The sequence below is a fragment of the Telopea speciosissima genome, chromosome 7 (genome assembly GCF_018873765.1).
Source record: "Telopea speciosissima isolate NSW1024214 ecotype Mountain lineage chromosome 7, Tspe_v1, whole genome shotgun sequence".
NCBI lineage: Eukaryota > Viridiplantae > Streptophyta > Magnoliopsida > Proteales > Proteaceae > Telopea > Telopea speciosissima.
Window position 1 is genome coordinate 22,074,349 of NC_057922.1, and position 22,607 is coordinate 22,096,955.

Below are 22,607 nucleotides of genomic sequence, written 5' to 3' on the forward strand. Positions count from 1 at the left end.
TCAACCTATAAAACAAAAATAATAAATGTGAAAAAAAAGAAGAAAAGAACAGAAAGAGCAGATTTAAGAAGGAAATGCTGATTCTCATGAAGAGCCTTACTTGGGTTGAAGCTGCAATCCCTTCGAAACAAATGAAGAGGAAGAGATGGAGAAGAAGAAGAGAAGTAAGAACAGATCTCTCCATCTTTAACTGTAACTAACTGAAAGCTAAGAAGAGCTTTGAGAACTGAGCAAATACTAACTGGAACTGAGGATCCTATTTATAATTATATAATTAATAGACGAAGAAACAGTTACATTGAAAGTCTCCCCTCATCCCCGAACCGATACCAATAATATGACACCGACACTTACTTTGATTTTAATTTTCTTTTTCTGTGCCACTTAGCATTTATTAATGTGCCATGTGGTGTGAAGGCGCCCTCACTCACACCGTACGGTCCTTACGGTGCCTGTTTGGGACGTAAAATTCAAAGTGACATTAAATAGATTTTTTTGATTCTAAGTGGGGAAATGATGGAAATTTCCAAGGTTTCAGTTGGCTTAAATTATAAATAAGCACATGGGACAATATGGGTTGGAACTGGACCAAGTTGACTATTACATAACCGAATTCAACCAGGATGAAAAGGGTTGGTTCTGGACCAAGGCCCTAATAATGGCATAAAATGTGTGGAGCAGATTGGATGAGACCCAAACTTTATGGATATGTAATCTTTTTTTTTTTGTAGGTACCTAATCTGTCATATTCTATTGGGGTAGGAAGATTAGAACCTGCAGACACCCGAGACCTCTTAATAGGGTGAATTTTTACGCTTCACACTCTATCATCAACTACGTCAGGTAGTTGTTCTCGGGCTCAATGTCCCTTGCTTGTATGGATGGCTAGTTTCATCTTGAACAAAATTCACAAAAATGGTAAAATAAAATTTTGAAAATTTAGGTATTATGAGAAGGTACATGGACATATGAAAAATATACCGTTATATAGACATATATAGGAAAGTATGCATTTGATTAAATTTGAGTTTATTTTTTGGCGCGCAGCCTCAGATCTTACCAATCTACCTAAGTTATAAAGGGTTGTATTGAGGTCAATCCCCCAAGAGACCATAATAGGAAAATGGGTAAAAAAAAAAGAAGCTACCTAATCGTGTGGCTTTGCACAAAATTACCACTCTACTCTCCGTAAAAAAAAAATAAAAAATTCATCTATGTTGATGTTCCTCTGTGAGCTCTCATTGGCCCTTCCACTGGTCCTAAGGCTACACAACCAGGCCGCAATCTCTTGCCCTAAGCAAATATTCTAAATTTTAACCTCATCTAAAAACCAGACCATATTAATTCAGCCAGCCTGGTTCAACATCATTAATGATGCATTATTTTAGCTGTAAAATCATCTTCAAAAGCACAAAGGCATTAAAGAATTGGGCTTTCCTTTGCAACTAGCATCACGGGATCTGCACATGGCACCATGGATGGTGGAAGATAATGGAAAATATATCCCTTTTCTGGAAAATTTCTAGGGTTTCTTTAGTTTGGGAGAATGACAAAAAGAAAAGAAAACGTACAAGGAAGGATGACAGCATTCACATGGCATTGATGGCAAGAGTGGGTGTTGTATGAACTTGATAAGAAATGTCGTGTGGGAAGGAGGCATTAGGGTTTAGTGGGTGGGCCTCTATTTAATGTGTAAAAGATTCAACCCGACCTGCCTACCCATTTCGTTTTGGGGTGGAGTACAGGGTAGGCCTGGCCACTGGTGTCGATTTATCTGTTTTACTGTTTTACCAATTTGGTGCAATCGTTTAGGTTGTTCCATTGTGATCAAGTGGTCGCGGATTTGAGTTTTTGAAAATAGTTTCTTTGCGGAATAGGGATAAGGCTATGTACATTATGACTTTCCTTAGAATCTAGACCCCGTAATGGCAGGAGCCTAGTGCACTGGATCCATCCTAGCTTTTACCGTTTACCCAACTTGACCTGATGCTGATTATAAGGGTAAGGTTTTCTTACCTAATTAGATTAGGATTTCATTCTACATTTTTTTTGGGAGTATGTTGACACGGGCCTATCTGTCACTAAAGTTGTACTAAGCCAATATGTGGTTCTAGACATCTAATGGACTTGCCCGTGCTTTTCCCTTTTAATGTTTCATATGGCTACCAATGTCATTTTCAGCCCAAAGTAAACTTAGTGGCATTTTTATAGGTTCTTTTCTCTTGAGCTAGCTTTTGAGGGATTTCTCTTCCTTGTTTAGGCCTCATGATTGAGGATTGGGCTCCTCTCTTTGGAGGGCATCGCTCAATGAGTGTCCAATAAGGCATTCAACGGTTGGACTGTACCACATACATTTTGAAGGTTGACTAGACACACATCAGGATGCGTGCAACACAACCCAATTGTCGGATGCCTTATTGGGTGATGCCCACCAAGGAGAGAAGCTAGCCAAATCCCATGATTGACCAATGATAGAGTCTGCTTTCATTACACGTATTCTAAGTACATATTTCCCATCAATTGTCATTTTGGCCTCGTTTGTTTAGAGGGACCTTAGGTGGGGTGGAAAAATACTGATGTGCCATTTTAAAATCTCACTCCAACCTTGTTTGATTAATTTGGGATGGTGAACTTATACAAGCTTAGGGAACATCATTAATTGTTTTGTTTGCTGATGTGACACTTCAAAATCCCATTCCTTTGTTATAAAAAATCCCATCAAATTTGGTAGGACTTTGATTGGGGATTTTAATCCTCTCTAATTCTTAATAGTATGCAGTGCGGTAGTGCTAGGTGGACCTATCGACACATGGTAGCTCGGACATCCAACGGTTTAAGTACAACAAAAGTCAATGAGCTCGGACCATTGGATGTCTGAGCTGCCAGCTGTCGACATCTCCACCTAGCACTGTCGCACTGCATACTTTAAAGGAATTGAAGAGGATTATTTTCCCTTTGATTAGTGTTCATGGGAAAAGTAATTTTACCTCAACATTTCTGAGTTCAGGTCTGCTACCCACATGGGGACAGGTGAGGACAGACCTGAACCCTCCATGGGGGTGTGGGACCAACGTCCCATGGGGGGGTCAGATCTGTCCCCACCCGTCCCCATGTGGATAGCTGATCCGGATTCACATTTTCACCCAACAAAACCCCACCAAGATCCCATCTTCCAACAATCTTACCCCACCTTCCCCTTTAAACAGGCGAGGCCTTTAAGGACCTTTTTTTTTAATAATAAAGGACATGTTGAGTGTTGCATACATGCAACTTATCCGATCTTCCAATGATATTGATGCATAGACGTCTATACGAATCATCACACCCACATTTTCCATACAACAAGGGATGTCATTTTGTTAGAGGAAGATATCTCCAATTATTTATATTCCATTGAAAAGGTATTTTTTTTTAAAATTTTTATAAAAATAGAAGTGGACTTTCCCAGTGTGGGAGAATCTTCCACACCAATGTTGGTGCAAAGAACGATATCATTCACATGAGACCCACATGATCGGGGTAAAAAAGAACTAAAAAAAAAAAACATGTGAGATGATAATAATGCATATTTCTTAAATAAAATATGAAAAACAAATGCTACTTGGTTGCGTAGCTCCTACACCTAGAAACAAGAGTACGAGAAAATATTGTCTAAACTTCAATGAAATAAAAAATCATATCTATGTTGATACCGACGCTACGACTAGCCAACAATCTCTTGCCCATAAAATACTTACATAAAGTTTAAGATTTGTTACTATTTTACGTTAAAAAAGAAAATGTATAAGAAAGCCTTCGTCACACCACAATAAATGTAAGGGTTAGAATACCTTGATGAGATCCTTCCCCACCGTTATCACATGTCCTATTGTATACTGTGGAATGGTTTACAGTTTATTTATTTATTAATTTACGAGAATGGAATAGTTTATAGTTATAAATTCCACCGGTATGTAATTCTTTCTCTCTCTCTCTCTCTCATATATATATATAGGGAAAAAGGAAATAAAAACCCAGCCTACATGGTTGTGTGGCTGCATGGCTCCTACACCCAGACGTAGTACCACCCTGCCCCCATGGAAAGGCAGAAATCATGCCCTAGTTGATACTTGTGCACACTCTCCCATTGGTCAATATGCACATGTAGGCTCTAGAGGTCCACACACGTTCGATTGTGTAGCATAGGCTATGCTTCCCTATGTCTATTCTCTCCTCTCATATAGGAGGCAAATATGTCATTTTATAGGAAAGGAGAGAGATAGATACAGGTAGGCACTACCGTACCCTACTTAGTCTGACATCATTCTTTTCCCTTATTTTTTTAAGGGAGAGCATTCTTTACCTACCAGTGTGGCCCTGCATTAGCGTAGAGGCTAATCACAACACACGTGAAAGCATGCACACAAGCAGCATGGTGGTGGCGTGGCCCTTGTGTCAGCACGGGTGCCAATGTGAGCATGCACCCAAGCATCATGGTGGGCGGGATTTCCGCCTTTCCATTGGGGGTGGGGGCGGTCATTAGTGCGCCACTTGTGTTTAGGCGTAGGGGTCACGCTACCACATTCTTTTCCCCATATATTTTAACCACATTTAATTCAAGAAGAAATGTTTCTTGTGGGAGAGTGCACCACCCACGCCGAGATGCAGGGGGCAAAATGCCCTCTACCCCATGAAAGGTGGAAATGACTGCCTGCCTAATGCTTCTGTGCATATTCCCATTGGCCCGTGCGCACAAGGCCACAGTCCCCTAGAGAGAACTCTCCCCTTAATTCAATTATTGATAGGTAAGAATGTAATATGTACCCAGGTAACTCAGTAATTTTGAATTCACTAATTAGGATTAAAACCACGAAACAGAAGAGAGTCCGCCAGTCCGGTTCTTTAACCTGGGCCGAACGTAGGTTAGCTACTTGGTTTTGGGCCCCACCCAATTGGCAACTCCCTGAATTAAACCTGAAATGATTTAAGCCCATAGGTCCCTGGGCTTGTTGGACCCTTTTCAAAGAAGAGAGCCAGACCTTAGGCACAAATCCACTGAGCAACAATCCATTGTTCATTTGGGCTTGGGCTTGTATGCAAAACAATTCTCCATTTCCCTCATGGATTTAGGTCACGGTATCGGATTGGTTATTGGCTAGTTCCGAAACCAATACCAATACCGATACAAACAAATCTGTCCGTATCAGGTATTCTTACCATCAAAGATATCGATATCAACACTTTTTTGACCATTTTACCCTCTATCTGTACAGTACCATGCACCGATCTGGTATCACCCATGTATCGGTCTTGCCGATACCGATTCCTAAAATCCTGACCCCCCTTCAGCAAAAAGTCCTTTTTGACATTTTTTTTTTTTAAGGTTATCCACAACTTCAGAGGTAACTTTGATTTACCATCAATTGAAAGTGATGAGCAGATTGCAGATACTTCTAGGAAAGACCTTGCATCTCCAAAGCATGCTGAATTCAATATAGGAAAAGAGAACGCCACCCGGTTGCGCAGCGCATGCCGCCCTGTATTCAATAATTTCACTAAAATCTCTACCAAACTGTAAAGCAAAAGCAACCATAAACAACTAAGAGAGACAGAAGAAGCCAATGTATGCCTATCCAAATGTCTATGATAGTTAAAGGCATTCCATAGATGATCCAAAGATGTATCAGATGATGGTCCCTTGATTTGCACATTTGTTTGACCAAATATCCACTTAAAAGGATAAGCTCAACTCATAGAGTTTCCAAGAATCTCTAAACAGTGAATGGATGAGATGAAAGCTCAAGGGGATTACTGGTGATAATTTAGAGTTGTCAACAATGGTTGATAGCTTTGATTTTATTCTTCTTACAAGAAGACCACATTATTGTTATGCATGCCAGTAGGATTGTTAGTTTCTTTCTAAATAGTAAGAGTAGTCATTCAGCTAGTAGGATAGGGTTATGAATAGGCTCAATCTGTTCCCTGTTTTGGTTCTTCCTCCCACTACAATGAATCTTCATTCCATAAGAAAAGTTTCTTGTTGTTTACAATAAATGATCTTAATAACTTGCCACATTAAGGGTGCAAGTTTGGCCCTGACAGCTTGAGTCCGCTCTGAGCTCGAATAGGGTCTGGGTTGAGATACTCTGGCCCTGAGGGCGGGTCAAGGTTGAGGCCTCGAGTTGAGCCTAATTTGACCCAACTCGACCCTGTCTTCTTTTTCATTTTCTTACTTCTTTTTTTTTTTTTTTTTTTTGGTTCTTCTTCTTCTTCTTTCTTCCTTTCTTCTTCCTAGTTTGGTCAGCCCATGCATCTCCCTTCCCCTCCATGATCATGGCCAATCAGAGTCAGCCACGGTCCGACCCTGAGAGCAGGTCAGGGTTGAATTTTTCAGGTTGTGGATAACCACAACCATGTAATTTTGCTCATCTTTTCCAAATTTAATGGTTAAAAGGGGGGAGGGGTTGTTTCTAGAATTTATCAAATTTGTGTGCAGAGTAGTCTAAGCATACAGGCCTCAACCAATAGAAGATAATGATCTTCTAGAATCTACATGTGGTGAATTTGAAGCCCCATATACAAGAAGCTACTGTGAACTTATCAGGACATGTAGTGAATGAAGTTGAATCAATGGTAGTTCTAATGCCTAATCGATGTGAGACAAGTTAGATAAATTCATTTAATTCTGACAAGCAACAAGCTTCATGTATCAAGCTAGTGGCCAAACAAATCTATAGAAAACAAGGAAGAAAGTTCTTTATGGGGGAGTGTATCGCCCACGTCTAGATATAGAGGGGGACGAAATGATCACCCGCCCTTATGAAAAACGGAAATCCTACTCCCATGATACCAATGCACGTACAGAAACCACACTCCCCGACGATCCAACAAGCAAATAATAAGTGTAGTTTCTTGAACTTACTAAATGGTTTTGTTTTTGGATGGTTTTTTGTGTAGAGCAATTTAAACATGTAAACCCATAACTTTTTATTCAGTTCAACTGGTTCAACATGTATTTAAAGCTTTTACTTCTTGTACATTTCTAGTTACCAAAGCTTTAATTTTATTTTAGCTGAGAATACCCAACAAGACTTTCTGTATAGTGGAAAAGAAAATCATTAAAATTAGAGAGGAAAATAAAGAACATTGCTTGAGTCCATCAATGATCAAAGAAAAGTCCTGTCAAAAGATAATATCTATCTAGTCTTTGAAAAAGAAATAAATGAAAAAATTCTACAACTTAAAGCAAAAGCAGCAATGAAATGAGTTATCTTAATATTGTCCCTATCACTAAATAAAATGAAAATAAATAATACAGGTAAAAAAACATGTTTAAAAGAAAGGGTTTTCTTCCCGTCACTATATCTAGTGAAGTATAATACTTCACTATTTGCTACATGGTAGTACATTTGTAAGTCCATGTGATAGAGGACCGACAAATATCTGATTATTACAATGTCAGCTTAAAATTGAGATTGTCACTCTCAGATATGCACGAAAGACCGCGACATCATCCGTTTGAGATGATTTATAATTTATAAGGACAAAATAACTCTGTCTGGGAGTTTGGCCTACACTAGCACTCCCATGAGTCTATCTCTCTCCTCCCCATATGAAAAGACACCTCGATCCTCTTGTTTTGAGGAGGACCATATGGGAGTATTGACGTAAGCTAGCTACAATTTGACCCTTGAGATGCATGCGAGGTCTTCTATCATATAGACTAACCCATGTCCTGCCAAGTAGACAAAGTGACACCTAGAAAGACGGACCCTTTCATATGCAAAATCAACGTAAATCTTTTAAGTATTTTTTTTTTTTTGGGATGAAAAAAAAAAAAAAAAAAAACTATTAAGTAGTTTGATGAAACAATACATGATGTGGATAGTGCAAGAGAAGTTAGCTTGGATGGACATGAGAAGCGATAGGGAACCATGAGGCCCCATAGTTTTGGATTGTGATGCAAAAGAAGTCTCACTACCTACGTACTATTTAACGCCTAGAGCAAACTAATTAATTTTATGATTCATGATAGTAATGTTGGAACTACCATATCTTCTCTTTGCAAGCTTGTGGTTCTCATCACTTTCGGTGTTTGACGACGTGCTTTCACGTCAAGGTTACAAATTTCGTTTCAATATCTGTTTCTGTTGATCGATTCTCAAAAGAAATTGAAAATAAAAATTGTTAACTTCATCAGATCTAATCCTCTGAAAGAAGAGTTGTCGGCTCTAAAATGCTTGAGGCAGAGTATCTGATGCGTGGCATACCAAATAACCAGTTATGCCTATTTGTGTATGACATACCCACAGTTATTTCTAGCATGAAAAGATTTTTAACGACGAGGGATGGGTATGCTAGCACCTTATGTGTCTATCTCTCTCTGCTTCAAAGAGATAAGGTATATGTGGTAGCACACATAGGGTGCTAGCATATGGTATATCGCTAGCATATCCAGCCTTTGTCTTATTCTCTATATTTGATATCATTCACATTGTTTTAAAATGGTTATTGTTCTTTTGAATAGAATTGCTTTTTTTATTAATAATTTCATATCACAGATCTTATGATATCAAATTAGCTAAATAAAAATTAGCATATGATTAGATGATTATTAGGGTAAAGGTTGGGCATGCCGGCTCTGTCCCTAGTCTAAGTCTGTCTCCCTCTCACATACCCCCTATGGAAATGATCCCCCACCCTCCCCATCCCACCCTCTCCATTGGGCATAGCCGCTAGATGGAAGAGGTTTTCTAATATGCCAAGACAGAGTAGTATTGTGTTAGGCTCCTCTCCAATGAGGACATGCACATCCCAGTGTACGCACAATTAGCCCAGCTTTTGGATGCCTCATTGACCACTCATTGGGTGCGTTCATCAGAGAGGAGCTGGATCCAATAGCATTGCACTTCTATGTCTATCTCTCTCCTCATATGCATAACACAGTTTTGTCTGCATTGGTGCGCTTCCCTATGTTGCTTGGTCATAGAACCTTCGCAAGCTTGGAAGGGTTACAAAAAATTTTTGAGCTTTAACTTCTTTACCAATTTGTTATCTTTGTTCAAAGGCATACATTGACAAATAGCTAAAAGTGATTCAATAGCCAGTGACTTCACCAATGGTTAGAGTGATTCAACATCAATATGGCTCCAACTCATAAAGTATCCAATCAGTCACAAATTTCACACTTGGCATAGCTTTTAAGGGAAATTAAAGGGGAGACCCCCCCATATATATATATATCTTAAAAACACACACACACACACACACACACACACACACACACACACACATATATATATATATATATTTTGAGTTGAATTATGTCAAATTGAACCTGAAATGTTCCCTCACAACTGAATAGAACTACAATACTTGATGCTTCTTTCTATTACAAATAGAATTAATTGATCAATCATATAAAACAAAGTCAAGAAGGAAGTAAATCTATTCTCATGAGCAACATTAGAAGTGCAATTATATTTTCTCGAAATACAATTAGATGATATAAAGTGATTGTACCCCACAAATCAATAAAGGGTGAGTATACTTGCAAAGTGAGAATTATACATAATTAGCATGACCTTTCAAATAACATCATATTATGAGTCTTCTAACTTTCACTATCTAAAAGGGTTTATTGATAATTACATGCACTTTGATGTGGTTCCCATTGTTGTTGCTGTTGATTGATCCATTTTTGACAACATAGCAGTGTCTGAACTTAAAATCAATGAAAACGATAATCCTCCAATCACGTGCGAACTACGAAATACTTATTTAATTACGTAACTCACATGAAGCTCGAATAAAGTTTACTAAAAACGAAAACAAGAGAGCTAACTTTGGTAACAAGATATTTTACTACATTTTTTATGGGAAAAAGATCTCTACTTGGTGGTGTTTCCTATGCTCTCCAATGGGTGAACACGCTTGAATATCTATCCAGGGGACAAAGGCATCACCTCAAGATTCCTGTGAGAGGGCGTAGGAAACACCACCAAGTAGAGATCTCTTGCTCATTTTTTATTTATATGAATTAAAAGTAAGCAATGAACTCAGTCTAATCATAAGCATATCATGTTCTTCTCCAGTCTTTAGTTTTCAAAAAGTTTTATAAGCAATATATGGTCGAAGCGTGTGGATGTAATTATAATGTGTTCTTTTTGTTTTAAGCACGGTATGATTGAAAAGTAAAAACTGAACTTGATCTAATCATCATCAGTATATCTAGTCTTCATCTTCAATATTATTATTCTTCCAAAGATTATGTAGGCAAATCAGACAACAAGATTATGTAGGCAATCTATGAACAAAGGCCGAGTTATTGTTGTATATGTAGCCAATGAATGAACAAAGAGTGGACCTAATTATTTATGGATTTATCAATGGACCTTTTTATATAGTTGAAAACATTATATTTTCTATATTTCAAAAACTTGTGAAGAATAAGACAAAGGACAATTAAAAAAATGTGTCAAATTCTAAAATATCGATAGTGGTTTCTAAAAGGGCCAAAAAATTAGGTTATAACTTCTTTTCACCAACTTTGGTTAGGATTTATCCAACATATATATATATATATATATAAACGGATCTTCTGGTGGACCTTGTTGAGGAGAACTGTTGGCCTTGAGGTTTGGCTTTTGTGAGGGCTTGAGTAAGGGCCTCAGGGGTATATATATATATATATATATATATATATGGATTATTTTGAGTTGAATTATGTCAAATTGAACCTGAAATGTTCCCTCACAACTGAATAGAACTACAATACTTGATGCTTCTTTCTATTACAAATAGAATTAATTGATCAATCATATAAAACAAAGTCAAGAAGAAAGTAAATCTACTCTCATGAGCAACATTAGAAGTGCATTTATATTTTCTTGAAATACATTAGATGATATAAAGTGATTGTACCCCACAAATCAATAAAAGTTGAGTATACTTGCAAAGTGAGAATTATACATAATTAGCATGACCTTCCAAATAACATCATATTATGAGCCTTCTAAATTTCACCATCCAAAAGGGTTTAGTGATAATGACATGCACTTTGATGTGGTTCCTATTGTTGTTGCTATTGATTGATCCATTTGTGACAACATATCAGTTTTTGAACTTAAAATCAATGAAAAAGATAATCTTCCAATCGCGTGTGAACTACGAAATACTTTTTAATTACATAACTCACATGAATCTCGAATAAAGTTTACTAAAAATGAAAAGAAGAGAGCTAACTTTGGTAACAAGATATTTTACTACATTTTTTTATGGGAAAAAGATTTCTACTTGGTGGTGTTTCTTACGCTCTCCAATGGGTGAACAGGCTTGAATATCTACCCGAGGGCAGAGGCATCATCTCACGATTCCTTGTGAGAAGGCGTAGGAAACACCACCAAGTAGAGATCTCTTACCCCTTTTTTATTTATATGAATTAAAAGTAAGCAATGAACTCAGTCTAATCATAAGTACTTTAGTTTTCAAAAAGTTTTGTAAACAATATATGGTCGAAGCGTGTAGATCTAATTATAATGGGTTCTTTTTGTTTTAAGCACGGTATGATTGAAAACTAAAGACTGAACTTGATCTAATCATCACCAGTATATCTAGCCTTCAGTATTATTATTCTTCCAAAGATTATGTAGGCAATCTATGAACAAAGAGTGGACCTAATTATTTATGTATTTATCAATGGGGCCCTTTTATTTTTAAGGGAAAAATGACTCTATTTGGGAGCGTGGCTCCTGCACCTAGACATAAAATGGGGCGAAATGTTCACCTTGCAGCTTATGAAAGGCAAAAATCCCGCCCTTGTTGATGCTTCCATGTAGGAGCCACATTCTCGAATAGAAAACTATTCGCCTATTTTTGGACACAGTATGATTTGAAATGTAAGCACTCAACCCATCTAATCATCTGATGTATGTAATACATTTATTTTTGGGAAAATATTTTATTTTTGGTAAATGAGAAAATCTTATTGCAATCAAAATGATGAACTAATGAGTTGTAACCTCACTTTTTGGCCTTTATAAGATAACATATTTTTTATTTTTTGCAATGAAGTTAAATCTTGCATTTCACATAAATAGTGAATTAAATAAATTCCAATTTTTTGAAAAATCTTTTCCTACCTTGCATTGTGTGTTAAATAACTTTTGAGAATAAAATAAAGGGCTATTAAAAAAAATTACGTACAATTTCTTAATTCACCATCACTTTTTTGGTTGAAGTTACAGCGTTACATCTTTTATCATTTGTATTTCTTCTTCAAATCATCAACATAATTATTTCTCCGTAAATTTTAGATTTTTTATTCACCATGAGTGAAGGAAGACTAGATCCAATGCTTTTTATGGCTCCCGACATGATGACTAAGGTAACATACAAAAGGAGATGGACAGGGAAGAAAAGCACAAGTTAGAGTCTAATAATTTTTTGGGTTCATTTTTTATTAAAAAATATATGTTTCTCACACATTCTCTTTTGGGTGGTAGTATGGGAAGAACAAGTAAGGGATGGAAGCCGACCACACATTCACCTCTTATGTGGTAAGGAAATGGTAGCTCACATGCTCTGTCGGCAGTACATCCCAGCCGGAAACTTTACATTCCGGCGAAGACTTTGGGGAGCTGCCCTTTAACATCCTCTCTCTCACACACACAGAGAGCCTCACAGTAAGTAGGCCCTGTGCATGATGAGGTCCCACCTTAGTGAGTATACATATAAAATATCAGTATAAGAAGGGGAGAGCCATGGGAGTGGGGATTAGAGGGAGACGATTCACAGTTGGCCCTGATTGGGCCGGGTTGGTACCAATTGTGGATAACATTCAAACCTTGAAATCCGGTCAATACATTAGATTTATATCTTAGATTCAGCCAAATGTATGAAAGATAGTGCAATACGTTCCTCGACCAACATAAACAATCCACACACTTCAAGGTTCAAAACTGTAGTTCTCACAAAGGGGAGAGAGAGAGAGGCTCCTATAGTAGCATGTCTTTCCCCCTACCCACGTTCTCTATTTATAGAATGTGAACCCTAATCTGTTAAAAAGGTCATATGCCAAGTGGTAGGATCCTATTGGGTGATCAATTAAGATATTTTTATATAAATCAGACTCAATATATAAAAGTAAAAGTAATCTTGGCATAATTAAATCAGTTTTTATGGTAAACCTTAATTCTATGATAATCGGTTACCTGTAAAAGTAATTTTCATATACAAATTGATTAATTATTTAATTGAATTGATCTTTTTTTATTCCCTTAATTATATCAAGGGTCTTAAATGGATAGTCCTAATCCAACGGTAAAAAGAATGCCTGCGTGAAAAATGCACCCCTACAAGACCAAGTAGAGTTCTTTCTCCCTTACCTAAAAATCTCACTTTTAAGTAGTCATGAAATTATTTATGAATAAGTACAACATTAAATGGTAATAACCAAAACTCCATTAAAGTGATAACATCATTGCGTTAAAGTCCCTCTGCTTAACAATATCATTAATGAGCTTACGGTATGGAATACGAATCATGAAATTATTTATGAATAAGTACAACATTAAATGGTAATAACCAAAACTCCATTAAAGTGATAACATCATTGCGTTAAAGTCCCTCTGCTTAACAATATCATTAATGAGGTTACGGTATGGAATACGAACACCACAAAAAACCCTAGCCCATCGAAATGGTTACGTTAGAAAATTTCAGCCACTATTGGACATAATTTTTTTGGAAATCCTTTTCAAATATAATTATTAATGGAAAACAATATTTAAATGCCTTGTAAACTCTTTACAAAACGGCCATTAAACTCGGAATTATAGTCAAATCACAATTGTATAATTCTCTCAGGATATTCTCCCTATTCGGGAAATAGATACGTTGTGAGTATTTGTTCTAATTTATAAAAAAACATTAATGCACCAATATATAGCCAAAGTATGCATTAACATTTGGCATACCTCTTAGTTATAAGAACCAATAACTATCATAGAGAATCTTGTTATTTAATACAACTGATGACAGTCCATGAAAGATTTTCAAATCATCCAGTTCAATACAAATAAAAGATGAATACCCATGTTTATATTTTTAAATCACATTTTCGAAAATATATAACATGACAACAATATGAAAAGAATGTCTGATTCTATCCTTAGTTGTGAATACTTATGTCTGATTCTATCCTTAGTTGTGAATACTTTAAGACATATAATATTATGATAACATATCTCATAATAATAAAAAATTGATTTAATTTAGGCACTTTAAATTAGGTTTGATGGACACGGATATCCAACAGATAGAATTTAGAATCAATCATTAGTTGATTAATTTGAATAAGCCAATCCACATAATAAATTAACTAATTAGTTGTTATTCATTCTAAAAATAGTATTTTCTGACTTTTTACAACAGTAATAGCTAACCTTTGTCTCTTTTTCAACATCTAAGGATAGTTTTGATCTGTTGGCATACTGGATAACCGACATCGATTTACATGTTGACTATGCATCTTTGATATATCTGTGGGAAACGAAGGAAGAGAAATTTATGTCTTAACAGATGTTCTATGGGCTTCCATGATAACACTTTTGTTTCTTGGTCATCTTTCTATTCCAGAAACAACTTTTTATCTTTGTATTACTAGACAAAATTTCTTGACAAAAAAATGTGTTTGATAATGCATATTAAATTCTATTTCTGGGCCAGAAAAGAAATAGAAATGCATTTGTTATGCGCAATAATTTTTGTTTCTGGAATTTCAATAAATTTTCAAATTAAATGGCTTTGAATACTCAAAATTTTGGTGGAGTTGTTGGTAGACGAGGTGGTGGCGGTGGAGTCTCGCAGAAATGAGAGTTGTGGAGATAGGTCGAATACCCCCCCCTTTTATTTCTCCATTTTATTTCTGAAATAGAGAAATTTCAAATTATAAAACAGAGAAATAGAGAAACAAAAATTGTTATCGTCTAGGCCCTAGATATCTAAGAATTGGTACTTAAGATATGGTCAATGAACGGTACCCTATTCCAGTTGATTTGATCTTGTACTTAAGCTTAATTTCAAATTTAAATAATTGGCAAAAGAAAATAGCACAATATTGTGTACAAATTAAGGACATTGTATGTGGCCTACCCAGAGCTTAAAACGAACAAGAACAAACGAGAAAATTGGAAATAGACAACTCAATTGTTATAATTTGGTGAATTTTCCATGTATTTGACACAGCTGTGTTTTTTGGAAAGAGCTTAGAGTACGTAGGGTCATTGCGTTGTTTGAATAAATGGATCCCACCTTCACGGATCTGGTTGTGACATTCCATGATCTGTTGGGTATGATACCCTTCTGACATAGTACTCATTTCAATGATTCGCTCTTTTCCTTATTATTTTGTAATCTGAGGAGTACTTCAAAAAATAACCATATATACCATAATTGCATCATATAAATATCCATAAATGGCTTTCAACAAACCATGTAGAAAAAAGTAACAGAAAAGGTTTATGTTGTTTCCACAATATGACTTGTGGGAAAGTATAGTGTTTTACTATTGACCACATAACATAACATAGCGTTAGTTTATGTAGAACCAAGGAAGTGTGAATGTAAAATCACGAAAAATCATATATTGCTTGGAGATGTACCATGGAATGTGCATATATGCTATGATCTCCTTTATTTGATACGATATGTTTTAAAACTGTGAGGTTCACTTATCAAAGTAGACAAGATCATGTCATCGGTGGAACCGGGTTTGTAGTACTTTATTGATATCAAAGCCAGGGATAAGTTTGATTGTCGAAAATTTATCCATAGTGGAGGCATGAATGTAAAATCACACCCCACATCGCTTGGGAATGTAACATGAAATGTAAATATATGCTATGACCTCCCTTACTTTGTAGAACGACCAGATTTGTAGCACTTCAGTTAATGTGATAATTAAAGGACCAGAGAAGGATCTCATTGATACAATTTCTAATACAATATCAACAAAAAATGAATAGAAGAAGTAGCTCCACATGGACTTCGCTAGGCATAGTAACCCCTATGACCCTATATTTATTTATTCAAGAACGGAAATCAAAGTTGGTAAGTTTAGTTATTACATAGACCAGTAGTAACTAGGGCTTTAATTAAGGACTACATCCCCGTGGACTTGTGAGCCAGTTAGTAGATCCTATATGAAGATGTTAGTTTGAGTCTTTTTTCAGTTGTTTGAGATCCTCATTTTCTGGTTCTATCTTGATGTACAATACTCTGGTTCTTTTGTTTTACCAACTCAGATGGATTTTTCACATTTGTTAAAATTAGTGTGTTTAAATTCGAACCCAACCAATTCATGATATCATGTGGCATTGAATATTAGAGTGATCAGTTTCAACTGTTGTATCTCGTCACTAAGAAATTAATGATTTTCAACAAGCTAGAAGCATCATTTGATTGAACAACACTATCAGCATTGCCACTTGCATATAGTATAGACAAGCATATAAGAGTTAAAAGAAAAAATGCTCCAATGCCTTCCATAAGAGGTGGTTATAACTTATAATTCAAAGCCTCATAAAGCTCTCAGCTAAGCAAGAACGGATGTATCAATATAGATATATCCATACTCATACATAAATACATTCATATTTAGGTACAGTCCGTGACATGTAGGATTGTCAAGTCTATTTCCACTGTTGAGGTTTTGGTGTCTTGACTTCTGATGATGGATTGCTGTGTGGAGTCTTCAGGGGCTACTATATGGGTATTTCGATAAATTTTCTATATAGAGTTTCACTATAAATCTATAGCGAGAGTTCTTTCTTTGTACTACAAATCTGAGAGAAGTGTGAGGAACGAGCGACTGTAACTCTATTCTCCATTGATAGTAAAACAGATCTCATCTCACCGTGGATGTAGGCAACCTTGTCGAACCACGTAAATCCTTATGCGCATTGTGTGATTGTATTTGTGATTTCATTCTTCTCTGCATCGTGTTAGATTTCACATCCACTCCATGACTTTCCGAAGCTTGTAATTTGGAATCCATGTGTTCTACACATTCTTATCGGTAAAACTTTATTTACCCGAAAGGCAAAAAAAATCCATCCACATTTTATGTACATACATAGGTAATAAATGCATGGACGTGGATGGGGCTTTGGTTATTAGATGAGGTGTCTAGCGTACGAATTAACTAGACTGCCAAACTCTAATTGAGCTCTACAGATACATTCTCCATTCTTAGAGTCTGGAGAAAAAGAATTTCAGAAGTCTAAATTAGCTGTTAGTGCTCAGAGTTTCTTTTTTCTCCCCGTGCTTTTGTTTCTTCTCAAAGGGACAGAAAGAGAGAGGACAGAGGAGAGAGAGGACAGAGGAGTAAGGAGAGAAGAGAGTAAAGAGAGATGGAAAAGTTTACAGTAACTGAGACCTTTAATGGTGGCCTTTCTCAAAGACCCATCTTTGAACAGAATGAACCATCTCCTCTTCCTTATACATCATTTCCACCAAATTCCCACCTCAGAGACACTTCATTCTCTTCATTTACCAGACCAGGAGAACCCAAACTGGTTCCTGAAGAACGTTTCAGACGGCAAATTGATGATACAGAGATAAGCATCTTTGATGCTGAAAAGTACTTCAATGAAGGAAGAGATCAGAAAGAGAAGAAGCAGACTTCTACTGTGACTGTAAATCTTGATAGAATTCCTGACAGAAGGTCTTCTCTGTCTACAGTTTCAAGGCTTTCTTCTTCTATTTCATCTGTTGATGGTTATGGGAGAAATTACAAAAGTGGATCCTTCCATGCAACACCAACAGCTTCATCTGAAGCTAGCTGGAACAGCCAATCTGGTTTGTTGTCAATTCCACCCGGTTCTTCAATTGCAGTTTCTATGAGAAATCTACCTTTGGATGGGAAGAGAAGAGGAATTTCAAGCAAGTGGTTCTTTGGGACAAGATGTCCTTGCTCTGGTAAGAAATCTGTTCAAGTGGACGAGAAATTATCAAATCCCAAGAACCCATTTCATTCAAATGGTAGTTCAAACAGATCTTTCAATCCCAAGAAACAGAGCTCTAAATCAGGAGAAGTTGCTCCTGCAGATAGAGTAGCCAAGGAGAAAGCAAAGGTGTTTGATAAAAACATTATAATCGATGAAAGGACAGAACTGAAATCAGTGTCTGGGAACCATTTGTCATCGCCAGAGTCCGGTCACCGAATAGTCTCTTCCAATTCCGCCGGAAGGTTGGTTACTGAAGGTGGTGGTGGCTTCTCCTTCCCTATACTAAATCCTCCTGTGCTCCTCCCCAATGGTGGGAAATTGGCAATTCAGCTGGAAGACCCACCTAGCAGGGAATCACTAGAGGTCTTCCAACCATCAGAAGAATCAGTGGTAAGGAAGTCTACAGAGCTTCAACGGCAGATGCTGATGTCATTTGCCGGCAACAGTGAAAGCCAGAGCTTTACTTTCCCGGCAAGTCCGAAAACTCGAGCAACTATTGGAGATGATGATGTAGCAAGTGACACAAGCTCGGATTTATTTGAAATTGAAAGCTTCTCAACTCAGACAACAATGTATCCATTGTATCATCACCAGAGAGAAGCCTTCGATGAATTCTCAAGCAATGATGGAACGCGAATTCTTGGACATGGTAATGGAATGTTACAGTTCCGGCGGAGCATTGATGGGACTATGACCCCTTCAATTGCACCAACTGAATTTTATGAGCCTAGTGAGATTAGTGTTGATTGGAGTGTTACAACCGCTGAGGGGTTCGATCGGAGAAGTGTCACAAACTTTTCAACTGCAACATCAGAGTATGAGGATTTCAGGTTCAAAGTACAGAAAGAATCAGAGAAGATTATTGCCAATGGTGGTGGTGGTGCTAGTAACATTAGAAGGAAGGGAAATGGATTGTTGAGCTGCAGATGTGAGAAAGCAGTGAATGTAGGTCCTCATCCAGTGAAGCAATTACCCGATCAATGTCGTGCCGGTGGTGTCGGTACTCCGGCGACTGTCCTAGTTGAATCATGTCAAATTCCGGCGACGACGTCGAGGTTGGCAAATTTAAGTTCAATGCACAAGGCAAGGGCTTCTGGTAAGCCACCTCTAGCAAGGTCTAATTCTGCTCGCATGTCTCATGCCTTCATTACACAATAACCAGGTGTGGTTGTTCATGTTTTGAGTGATGTAATTAGAAAGATGGAATGATGTTATTAATTAGGAGTGGAGATTATTGTTGAATTATTAGTAAATGATATCTTTCCTTTATATTGCTCGGCCTCACAGCATCAACTTCTATGGTCTTAGAATGATTCTTTTGTTTTTTTGGTGAAGAAATCCCCCTAGAGGATGATCTCCTCCCCCATAGTAAGTTCCTTTTCATTCTCAGTGAATCAATTCAATAAATTTCCCCTCTCTTTTGGGGGGATTTAGCTCCAAAAAAAAAAATACTATAGAGAAGAAGAACAACAAAGAACTCAATAATGAAACCTAACAAAACCCTAACTCATGTTGTAAGAAGAAGCAACTTGAAAGAATGGAGATGCAACTAAACCTGATCCATCACTAATGGGATGAGTCTGGCCGGTATGACTAGTGTAGGGTCTGGGGCGGTGCCTTGGCACTTCACCACCCCAATTTTCTTGTAAAATTGACAAGTCCCATTCCAGTTTCAAGGGTACAGTGGGTCCAGGTTGAACAAAGTTCCAATGTTGGTTCTAAAAATTGGTCATTCAAGCCTAGAGGTGTAATAACAAAAATACCATGTCAAATTTTATAACCCATTTATTTTGAGTGTATGGTTTTTCTTATGAAAGTGTAATCACACAAACCATACACCAATCCCAAAAGTTTAACCGACTTTTAGGATCGTGGAATGATGGATATACACAACACACACCCGATGTGGGACTAAACCCACACACCCCTTCTTTTTTCTGATGAATGTATGGTTCATGATGTATCAATCTTTTATCCTTGTTTTTTTTAATAATCCCTATTGAGCTGGACTTGTGGGTTTAGCTAGGCTGCTGGCCAGCCATGGGCTGGGTATGGGTTGGTTTTAGGCTTAGGTCTTATGTGGGTTTTGGTTTAGCCAGGGTCGGGCTGGGTTGGTTTGGGGTCTTAGGTTGATTTGGGGTCTTAGGTTGGTCTGGTCTGACCCGGGTCAGACAACATATATTTTGTTTCATTCTTATTTATTCCTCCCCCTCTTTTCTTCTACCCTTTTTTACCCTTAACTTCGAAAAGTCATTTCTCCCCAACCGTAAGTCAGATTTTCACGAATCAGGTGTCATTGAAAAAACTTCGATGAGTACTATCCAATGATATAAGAATTGACAAAGATTTGGCCGGAAAAATATTTAATTATGCTCAAAGTGTGGAGGGAGGGGGGCTCGTAAAATGGTATTTTTGTGAAACAATGGCCAAACGGTGTTGTTTTTGCACCATTTTTTAGGATATGGTCTGTAATGATGAATTATACTGGTATGCAAGTTTGGTATCATTATGGAAATATTTGGAGGTTATTTTCAACACAGGGATATTTTGGTTATTTTTTGAGAGAATCCTGAACATTTTTCGTAACTAAGATTTCCGATGAGATTTCAGAAGACTCCAGCCATCATTGTCAACACAATTCCTGAGGTGAAAAAATTCAGTGTCTATAATGGGGGCCTAGCATAGTTGATCCTAATGTCACTGAGAGCTGAGAGGAATCTTAAGAATAGCCTCCACTTCGAAGGACATAAAACGACTTCTAAGCTTTCCCAAATACAGTACGAAACCCATTGTAGAGCCAGTCAGGGGGTATAGGCAACTACATTATATAGCGAGCCATCAAGCTAAGGAACCCAAAGATCCACTCATATATGAATATCTCTACCACATCCCACTAATTACAGTAACCCCTTTTGAAGTAAAGTATCCATGCCCAACAGGGCGTATCACTCAAATGAACCTCTTGAAAATTTTCTTTTGGAAAGTATGTATTTTTAAAAAGTTAAGGCCCACTAAGAGTTACTTTGTTGAAAAGCTATTATCTCAATTTTGCAATCAATGCCACACTTTGGATCTTCAAATCCTTTATTCCCAGTCCACTATCAAGTTTAGGTGAAACTTCTTCTCATTCTGTTTTTGACTCCGTAGAAATCGGCCCCCTGCCTTATTAATGTCCTCAAGTAAAACATCAAGTAGCTTGAAATGGGTCATAGAGTACACACTACAGGGATTAGTTGACACTACAGCTTTAATAAGCACTTCTTTTCGTGTTGGAGATAGTAATTTGCTCCTTACAGTTTGCAATCTTATTAAAGGTTCTATCTCTGAATCTCTGAAATGCAACTCTCTTGTTTCTCAGTAATTCCTAAGTTTAACCAAGCCAACCACTCCAACAATTCTAGCATAGATATTCTTGAGTATATAGCTGGGGTGTTTGGACTAAAAATTGCATAAGATTTGTGACCATTAATTACTTATCCAGATACACCACAATCCACAATGTAATGCCAAAGACTCTCCAGCCCTGTTTGTTTGGAAGGGAAGGTGGGGTGATTGTTGGAAAGATGAGACTTATATGTTGGTGGGGTTTTGTTGGAGTGGAAATATTGAGGTAAATTACTTTTTCCATGAACAATAACCAAAGTATTTTGGATATCAAAGGAGTGGGATTTTGAAATCCCACATCAGTAGACAAAACAATTAATGGTATCCCCTGAGCTTTTGTAAGTTCACCAATACCCCAACTTAACCAAATGAGATTGGGGTGAGATTTTTGAAGTGCCACATCAGAATTTTTCCACCCCACCTAAATCCCATTTTTAAACAAACGGGGCCTTAAGGAAAACATCGCAGATTGGAGAACCCATTGGGGCATTTACCTCAAATCCGCTATATTGCTTAAGCTTCAAGGGCTCTGGATTTCCATGTATGAAGCTCTTTACTTTTCCCTTCTCTTTGGAGGGGGAGGGAGGAGGTTCTTATTGTCATTGTATTAATGTATTATTTTTTCCTTACAAAAACCAAAAAGGGTAAATTACACGTCATCTCCTGGTTTTCAAACGAAACTCAAATCACCTCCTAGTTTTTGAAAATACTCAAATCACCCCTTGTATTAGACCCCAATAGGATAAATTAGTCCCAACCGTTAGTTTTATGTTGTTAAGCGATGATGTCAGCCAGTTAAAAAAATTTAAATCCCTAAACTACCCTTGACATCCAAACATAAATTTTGAAGGATAGTATTGTAAATTTAATTCTAATATTTTAGTACAAGGGTAAAATAATCCTTTCACACCAATAGCTAACAATAGACTAACACCGTTACTATAGAGGGGGACAGATGAGTATTTTAAAAAACCAGGGGGTGATTTGAGTTTCGTTTGAAAACCAGGGGGTGACGTGTAACTTACCAAAAAAAAATGTATTATTTTCCTAAGTATTTTCGGTGATTTATGTGTCTACTCGGCTATCTTACTCGCCTGGATCGCCCGCCACTCGGATCGGCTGGGCAACGAGTTCAGTGACTTCTATCTATCGAGTTTTAAACCACTTGGGTTTGGATTGAACTAGGGTAAAAAAAAAGAAGCATAATATTGAGATCCGTTACCTCTGAAATTCAAA

At 37.2% G+C, this 22,607-nt stretch overlaps 1 protein-coding gene across 2 annotated transcripts; it reads left to right on the forward strand.

Annotated features, from left to right (window-relative positions):
• The first annotated feature begins 17,249 nt into the window (after window positions 1-17,249).
• Window positions 17,250-22,234, forward strand: LOC122667258 (protein PHYTOCHROME KINASE SUBSTRATE 4-like). 2 transcript variants are annotated; one of them, XM_043863509.1, is made up of 4 exons: window positions 17,250-18,283; window positions 18,317-19,151; window positions 19,585-19,590; window positions 22,222-22,234. In XM_043863509.1, the coding sequence occupies exons 1-2, from the start codon at window positions 17,391-17,393 to the stop codon at window positions 19,143-19,145; spliced, it is 1,722 nt and encodes a 573-aa protein (XP_043719444.1). In that variant the 5' UTR covers window positions 17,250-17,390; the 3' UTR covers window positions 19,146-19,151; window positions 19,585-19,590; window positions 22,222-22,234. The 2 variants fall into 2 exon arrangements, with proteins under 2 accessions (XP_043719444.1, XP_043719442.1); XM_043863507.1 differs by having other exon boundaries at window positions 17,250-19,151.
• The last annotated feature ends 373 nt before the right edge of the window (window positions 22,235-22,607 follow it).

Coding starts and splice junctions, on each gene's coding strand:
- LOC122667258 (XM_043863507.1), top strand. CDS start 17,391: ATGGAAAAGTTTACAGTAACTGAGACCTTTAATGGTGGCCTTTCTCAA.